This window comes from Octopus bimaculoides, chromosome 6 (genome assembly GCF_001194135.2).
Source record: "Octopus bimaculoides isolate UCB-OBI-ISO-001 chromosome 6, ASM119413v2, whole genome shotgun sequence".
NCBI classification, from domain to species: Eukaryota; Metazoa; Mollusca; class Cephalopoda; order Octopoda; family Octopodidae; genus Octopus; species Octopus bimaculoides.
In genome coordinates, this window is record NC_068986.1 from 90558430 (window position 1) to 90567154 (window position 8725).

The 8725-nt window shown below is 34.8% G+C and overlaps 1 protein-coding gene across 2 annotated transcripts; it reads left to right on the forward strand.

Moving 5' to 3' along the window:
* Positions 1 to 24: 24 nt before the first annotated feature.
* Positions 25 to 7809, forward strand: LOC106869801 (zinc finger protein 100). 2 transcript variants are annotated; one of them, XM_052968949.1, is made up of 2 exons: positions 25 to 697; positions 2910 to 7809. In XM_052968949.1, the coding sequence occupies exon 2, from the start codon at positions 3118 to 3120 to the stop codon at positions 3850 to 3852; it is 735 nt and encodes a 244-aa protein (XP_052824909.1). In that variant the 5' UTR covers positions 25 to 697; positions 2910 to 3117; the 3' UTR covers positions 3853 to 7809. The 2 variants fall into 2 exon arrangements, with proteins under 2 accessions (XP_052824909.1, XP_014771148.1); XM_014915662.2 differs by having other exon boundaries at positions 2926 to 7809.
* The last annotated feature ends 916 nt before the right edge of the window (positions 7810 to 8725 follow it).

The following is an 8725-nucleotide window of genomic DNA, read 5'->3' on the forward strand; positions in this document are numbered from 1 at the left end:
GTTGTTCTTTATTTTCAGAGTTCAAACCTCCTCGAGGTCAACTTTGTTGTTTATCTTTTCAAGGTCGACAGGCTGGCACTCCGTCGGTTATGACGACGAGGGTTCCAGTTGATCCGATCAACGGAACAGCCTGCTCGTGAAATTAACGTGCAAGTGGCTGAGCATTCCACAGACACGTGTACCCTTAACGTAGTTCTCGGGGATATTCAGCGTGACACAGTGTGACAAGGCTGACCCTTCGAATTACAGGCACAACAGAAACAGGAAGTAAGAATGAGAGAAAGTTGTGGTGGAAGAATACAGTAGGGTTCGCCACCATCCCCTGCCGGAGCCTCGTGGAGCTTCAGGTGTTTTCGCTCAATAAACACTCAAAACGCCCGGTCTGGGAATCGAAACCACGAGTCCGCTGCCCTAACCATTGGTCCATTGTGCCTCCACTCAAGGTCGACAAAATAAGTACCAACCAACAACCGGCATTGGTTTAAGATTCTTATATAACATCTCAGATGTGAAAACGTAAATAGAATGGTAAGGGATGACTAACCGAGTATTTATGTCAGCTGTGTTAGCGTTTATCAATTCGTTTTGGCTGTACTTCCGGTCAGCCATAACACGCTGTCTTCACAAGATTGAGGGAACGTGAAGTGGACTCTAGTGATTATTTACAATTTAGAAACAGTTCGGTAGGATCTAAAAGGTATGTGTTGCTCTTGGGTTATGATGAATTATAAAGAAGAAGAAAGTGAGAAGCTTGAAGCAAGTTAAGCTCTGTTGTCGACTGTTGCTGTGAATTGATGCTGGATGTTGTTGACTCGCTCCAGGTCAGTTCTGATCGAATAGATCGAAGATCGAAGGCGTGACAATAATTGTTCTCTGTATAAGTTTGTTTTGAAGGTAATTTAGCTGCCTTTTCTAGCTGGTCGAAAAGCCACATAGAGGCTCCTCCGTTAGCTGGTAGCTTGCACATGTTAATTACTGTTGCCTGTTTGAATCCTGTGTTGTGAAGATAGAGTATTTAGTGTTAAGCGAGGACAGAGAGCGAGAACCTTTATTTAATTACATATATATAGAAAAAGAGAGAGAGATTATTTAGTGTTGTGAAGAGAGAGGGAGAGAGAGACACACACATTAAGTATGTGAATACAGAGATTATTTACTGTAGTATGAAGACCAGGAGAGAAAGAAAGGCATTGTTTAGTGCTATGTGAAGACATTATTTAGTGACATGTAAAGAAAGAGAAGAGGATATTACTTTTAATGTTGTGTGAAGACAGAGAAGAGAGAGAGATTGTTTTTATTGTTGTGTGAAGGTGGAGAGAAACACTTAGATATGTGTGAAAACTGCGACTGTATGAAGACATAATATTGTGTCATTTGTTTAGCTTAAGTTCTAAATATACACCTATGATATCAAAAGGCATTCCAACCGTGACTATCTCATCTTTTTGATTTTAGGCACAGTTATTATTAAGTTGATTCTGCAGCTTTGTGGTTTCTGGTTTAATTCCACTGCAACATCTTGCATTGGTGGCAGTTTTAAACTAGAAGAATCCCAACTCTGAGAGCTCCTGCATGGTCGCCTGACATGCCGAAAATAGTAGCCAAGTTCCTTCGTATTATACACTACTGTCTTAAAAAAAAGATTGGATGACATGCTTGGAATGCCTTACATGTCTGCTCTGTCAGGGCTGACCACAGCTAAACGACTCCATAAAGACGACAATTTGCATTTGTTATTAGTCTTTCACAGGACAGTTATATATTTTTAAGCTCCTCAAGTTTCAAGATCTTAATTTACCAATTTAATTTTATGTCACAGTTCATTTGAAACTATTTTTGACTGTGCAGGTGACACGTAAAAGACACCATTTCGAGCGTGGCCGTCGCCAGTACCCGCCTGACTGGCCCTCGTGCCGGTGGCACGTAAAAGCACCCACTACACTCTCGGAGCGGTTAGCGTTAGGAAGGGCATCCAGCTGTAGAAACTCTGCCAAATCAGATTGGAACCTGGTGTCACCTCCTGGTCCACCAGTCCTCAGTTAAATCGTCCAACCCATGCTAGCATGGAAAGCGGACGTTAAACGACGATGATTGAAGCAAAATGACAATGAAGGTTTTACAAAACTATACACTAGATATATGGTTAGTGAGAGCAGACCAATAATTTAAGATAGTTGCCTGAGTTTGGAATGGACTACATTATCTGATGTGTCCTGCTTTTTAGAAGTTGATGTGTGATTTAAGGATAGGTTGGCTTCTATTTTTTGGAGATCTAATGACTCCATAGAAGCCCCCATTTCTGCTTGCTGTTGCAAAGTTCCATTTGAAACAAGCAGACATTCTTTACATTGCTATATGCAAAATATAGACTTGAGTTAAGAAATTTATTTTGTATATATGTTTCTTTAATGACACTGACAGAAATATTTATTTAGATAAATATCTTGTTTTTACTCTTGGCCAACACTGATCTTCAGATCCATGATCAAAGACCTAGTTTCACTCATTTGTGGAGGCGCATGGCTTAGTGGTTAGGGTGTTAGGGTCATGACTGTAAGATTGTGTTTTCGATTCCTGGACCAGGCAACACATTGTGTTCATGAGCGAAACACTTCATTTCATGTTGCTACAGTTCACTCAGCTGGCAAAAATGAGTAATCCTGTGACAGGCCAGCTTCCTGTCCAGACGGGGGAATTTACATGCCAGGAAACCCAGAAACTGGCCCTTATGACTTTGCATGACTTGAGAAGATAACTTCATCTCATGTTGCTGTAGTTCACTCTTTCTAACAAGTTAAAAATGAATTAAAAATACTTTCAGTTCAGTTCTTTTTGAAATCAAAAGTAAATTAAAACTAACTATTTCTAATTTCACACTTTTTAATGTTATATTGTTTAACTGACAATAGTTTTGTTGTATTTCAGGAAATTTTCCTGTAATGAAAAGCTGATTTCAAAGAAAGATGTTCTCTGTTTATATACTGTGAGAGAAAAAAAAAATTAAATTTAAATGTTGAAAATGAAAAATGGAGCTTCCTTGAGACCAATTTCTCTTCCTTGGCATAGCAATAAGAAAAGATGAATATATTATATCATTGTGATTGCTGATGTGAATCCATGAGAAAATATATCAAGATAATGGAGGACATGATTGATACACGGGAGAGACCTTTTCACTGTGATATTTGTGATAAAAGATTTTTACGGATAACTCATTTGACTGAACATATAAGGACTCACACGGGAGCAAAACCATACAGCTGTGAGGTTTGTGGGAAAGGGTTTTTATATATTTCACACTTAACTGAACATATTCGAACTCACACAGGAGATAAATCATTCTCTTGTGAAATTTGTGGGAAAGCATTTGCAAGGAAAGATTGTCTACGTAATCATAAGGCAACTCACTCCAATGAGAAACCACACCACTGTGAAATTTGTGGTAAAGCATTCACAAAGAAATATTACCTACGTAACCATCAAGCAATCCACAGTGTAGAAAAGACCCACTATTGTGAAATCTGTGGTAAAGCATTCACATGTAGAGGCTACCTTTCAAAACATAAACTGGTTCACACAGGACAGAGACCTTATAAATGTGACACATGTGGTAAAGAATTCTTACAAAATGCTAATTTAAAAACCCATAAATTAACTCATACAGGTGTAAAACCCTATCCCTGTGAAACCTGTACTAAAACGTTTTCATCAAAAAGTGACTTAAAAAAGCATGAATTGGTTCATACAGGAGAGAAACCATTCCACTGTGAAATCTGTGGAAAAGCATTTTCAATTAAAAGTAATCTGAAGAAACATAAATTTATTCATATTAAAGAGACTTTGGCTCAGTAATGATTGTGGAAAACTAACCAGTGTGATATATGCTTTAACAGATACTATATGATGTGTTATGAAGGATAACATACTGTATAGTGTGTTTTAAGAGAGAATAGACAGTATATATTGTGTTATATAACATACCGTGTAGTTTGCTATATGAGCTGATAGACACTATATATTATATAACGATTACTATGTAGTGTGTTATGACATCATAAATACTATGTAGTGTGCTATATGATATAATAGATACGACATAGTAAGTTATATAGAATGACAGATACTATACTGTATGTTATATGAAATAACATAGGATGAGTTATGTGGGAATGTGCATAGTGTGTTATATGGAATAATTGAGATTAGATTGAATAAGTAATTTTTTTTCTTTTTTGCTGAATTTTACCCAAAATGTTAAAACAGTAAAGTGTAAAAGAATTACTTTTAACAACTCAGGACCTTGATAGCCAGTGTTTGGTTGACTGAAAATGGAAAATATTGAAATTATATTTCAGATAGTTTTCTGTAATATTTTGTTGAAGATCCAGGATTCAGTTCAAAATTCATTTCAGAAGGGATATATAGAAAAATTGTTTCAGGTAGTAATGAATGAGACAAACATGAAACTAGATGTGACCTCCACACATACTAGACGTTTTGTAAAGGAAGAAACTGAATAGATTTGATTTATCATTTGGTTGTGAAATCCTAAAATACAACTAGAACAGCCATTACAAAGTATTGGTCATAGATATCGTTAACAACCCTTATTCTATCATATGAATTACAAATGCTTTTCAGAAGTTGAAATAACGCGTTACCAAAGTAGATTTAACAAAAAAAGAATCACTCACATTCTTTTTTTTTTCTTTTTTTTTTTGCTCTTAGCAGACTGTGTCTGCTAAAGTTTGAATTCATTTACTCAAATTTACAACTGTTTTGAAATGCAATTTTAGGGAGATTTTTTTGTCCTTGAAATTTTAATCAAAGTGTTGTTCCAAAGACAAATGCAGCATGAAAGACTCACATTGCCCATTCACAAAACACACCAAAACTATTAACTTCACTTAAACATTTATTATTTAGTGTCAAAATTGTTTGACACTATGAGTTTTTGGATGGTCAATATGTGCCTTTGACACTAAAATTGCTTTGGTTTCAACACAGTCTCAGATCAAATCACATGCCGAGCAAATTCATCTCCAAGATTATTTTAAAGAAGTTTTGATCAACTCATCACATTATAAAAATGTAGAACTTATCAAATGTTTTCAGAATCATGCATCATGTTGGTATCAACAATACGGGTCGCAAACTGACCAGTTGCTTCTTGAGTTCCTTGTTAACAGCCCTAAAAATATTCACATAATATATTGTTATTTACAGTGTGTGTGTACACAGTAGTGGATATGAGCTGTTTTGGCATAAGCATTTTGGCACCACTTACTTGACGTCACTGATTTGGCACTGACTTATTTGACATCAACCTTTAGCATTTAAACTGGCCAGATCTGGCCCAAATATTCTACGTGTTTTATATTCAAACTGGCCAGATCTGACCTCTTACACCCATCCTACAATGTCACTCCAAAAATAAACACTCATCATCATCATCGTTTAACATCTGCTCTCCATGCTGGCATGGGTTGGACAGTTTGACATAGAGTTGGCTAGCAGGGTGCTGTCCAGACTCCAACTGTCTGTTGTGGCGTGGTTTCTATGGCTGGATGCCCTTCTTTACACCAACCACTTAGCAGAGTGTGCTGGGTGCCTTTTACGTGCCACTGGTACGGGTGCATTTACATAGCATTGGCACAGATGTGTTTTCACAGCGCTGGCATGGGTGCTCGTTAAGTGGCACTGGCATCTGAATGGACATTCCAAAACTATGAGGTATTGTGTGATTAATTGAAAACGATGTGAATAAATAAGCATTACATTTCACAGAGTAATCTGAATGCTAATGGGTTAATCTTTCCTCTCTTTGTCCACTCCCTGTGTTTTATGTATGTGAACGTATTTCTTTATGTGTATGAGGAGAGAGAAAGTGCTTATGTTAATCGTGTTCAATCAATAAATAGTAATGTCTCTCTCTCCCTCCCTCTTTCTCACAATGTGTGTATATTTCTTGATGCATGTGTATGTGTGTGTGTTTGTTTCCATTGCCACAACGTAGTGTCAACAAAACAGACAGAATGCCCAATCAGCCTGTACCAAATCATCAGCTCCAAACAGCTGCGCCCAATTATCTCATTCCACACAATGCTATTCTGCATCTCTACAACACAGTGTACAGGTTGTCACCCAAGTTTCTGTGAAACATTACTAATTAAATATTGAATATTCTCATAAAATTGAAATCTCATCTTTTTCCTGGCCATCTCTCTTTAAAAACTGAAGATGTCAACATTATTAAACTACCAAGTAACCTTAACAGAATTGTTAAGGGACAGAATAGTAATTATTATAAAACATTGTTTTGTCTTTCTTTCATTTCTAGTCATTATTTACTTCTGTCAAGGCTGTGAATTGCCAGAATTGGTCGAGTGATTACTTCAACATCCTGTATTTTCAGTTCTTATCTTACCATGGTCAGCTTTCCATTCCATCCTTCTAGAGTTGATACAATAAGTTTTAGCTATGTATTGCAATTAATTCAGTCAACTGTATCCCTTTTTCTACATATCTGTGGCTTGTGTCAGTGGAAGAAAAAAATTGTTTCATTAGCTATTGTGTAACAGACCATAACATCAGCTGTTATGTAACTAAAAATAGCATCAGTTTCATATAATGAAATCATTAATTATTATGTAAAACACGTTAACTATAGCTATTGCACAAATTATAATATAAACAATATGTGACAAAGTATAACATCATACATATGTTACTAATTATATCATTATATCTAATTAAATATTATGTAACAGATAATAGCATCAGTTATACTTAACTGTAGCATTGATTGTGTAATTAACTATAATGACAATGAAACACTTTCCATTTGCAAATTATTGTGCAATCTTAGCTAAAGTTAATCAAACAGCCTTTTTCTTGTTGCTAATTAAGTTATGGAGTCATTTTTGACTGAATAAACTTCAGCTAAAATTAAACCCCTCAACATTTCTGCCTTTCTTTTGCAACCATTCAACCAAATTACAAAACACATTCATTAATTACATTATTTACATTATTTACATTTGACGGATATTTGTCCTCATCTTGTTTGTTGTTAACACGTTTCGGCTGATATACCCTCCAGCCTTCGTCAGGTGTCTTGGGGAAATTTCAAACCTGGGTTCTCATTCCTAACGATGTTACTATTATTATAATATTATTATTATTATTATTATTATTATTATTATTAATCAGGTCGCTGACGAAGGCTGGAGGGTATATCAGCCGAAACGTTGTGTTAACAACAAACAAGATGAGGACAAATATCCGTCAAATGTAAATAATGTAAATAATTCCTCATCTCTTAAATATAGAACTACATTCATTAATGTTATTAAAAATATGTATATACTAACGTTAAGCCAGTGTTGAAGAATTTAGTCTGGTATAAATAAATACTGGTTCTGGTGCTTCCCATTTTCACTCATTGACTGTGACCACTGCTGGCAGTGTTAGACTATCACAGTTAAAATCAATTCATAAAACTATAAAATGTGAACTACTTAGGAGAGTATTGTAGTTCGCTTGAAGCATTGTGTATTGTTTGTAAAGAATAAAAAAACTACATCATATGAGATACCTATATATTTTAAAACTACAGCTTTGTTGTTGCCTTTGGCAGTTTTTGACCAGGATTGGCATCTTACAAATTCAAAATGATTAACTTAGGAGAGAAACCATATGGCAGTAAAAGGACAGCATATTTTGTACGTATATAAACTTATAATTGAAATAAATGCAATGATACTGAAAGTAAAAGGCATTTCTGTTGATTTCTGTGTCAGAAGTTATTGTTAACATTTAGTTGCTTGATTATTATGAAAGAAACTATATCTTTTATTTGTGGCAATGACTTCACTGAATTGTGGCATATTGCTTGGGAAACACCCTCCTGCATTTGTGTTATATATATAATGAAAGATTAATTATGAAGTAAAAGCTACTCTCAAAGGACTTAAGATGGGGTTAGATATTGAAAGTAATATGTGGCTGTGTGGTAAGAAGTTTGCTTCCCAACATCATGTGGTTCTGGGTTCAGTCTCACTGCGTGGTACCTTGGGCAAGTGTTTTATTATAGCCTCAGGCTGACTGAAGTCTTAGTGAATTTGGTAGATGGAAATTAAATGAAGCCCATTATATATATATATATTACATAAAAAAATGTGAGCATGAAAAGTAATATTCTTAAGATTATAAACCTGGAAAAGTACAGGATAAGTTATTACACATGGAAAAGTATAGGACAATCTATTACTTCTAGTAAAGTAAAGAATAAGAAACTTTTTACTTAAAATATTGCAGCAAAGAATGCCAATTCTTCTAATTTATCACTCTTTACATTTCTCATCTTTTAAATTTATTGTACAAAACTGTTCAGCTTGACGGATAAAAGTTTATCTAATTAGTCACTTTTTTCTGTATTTAAGGTAGTAAATTAGCCAAACTCTACTTAAATAAGTATAATGTTATTTGTAAACTATAATAAAATAATTTTTAATAATCAAATTTTAATTTTAGCTGCAATATTTTAAGTAAAATGTTTCTTATTCTTTACTTTACTAGAAGAAATAGCTTGTCCTATACTTTTCCAGGTGTAATAACTTGTCCTATACTTTTCCAGGTTTATAATCTTAAGAATATTACTTTTCATGCTCACATTTTTTTATGTAATTCATGATTTTTCGAGGCATTGCTGTTATAAGATAAT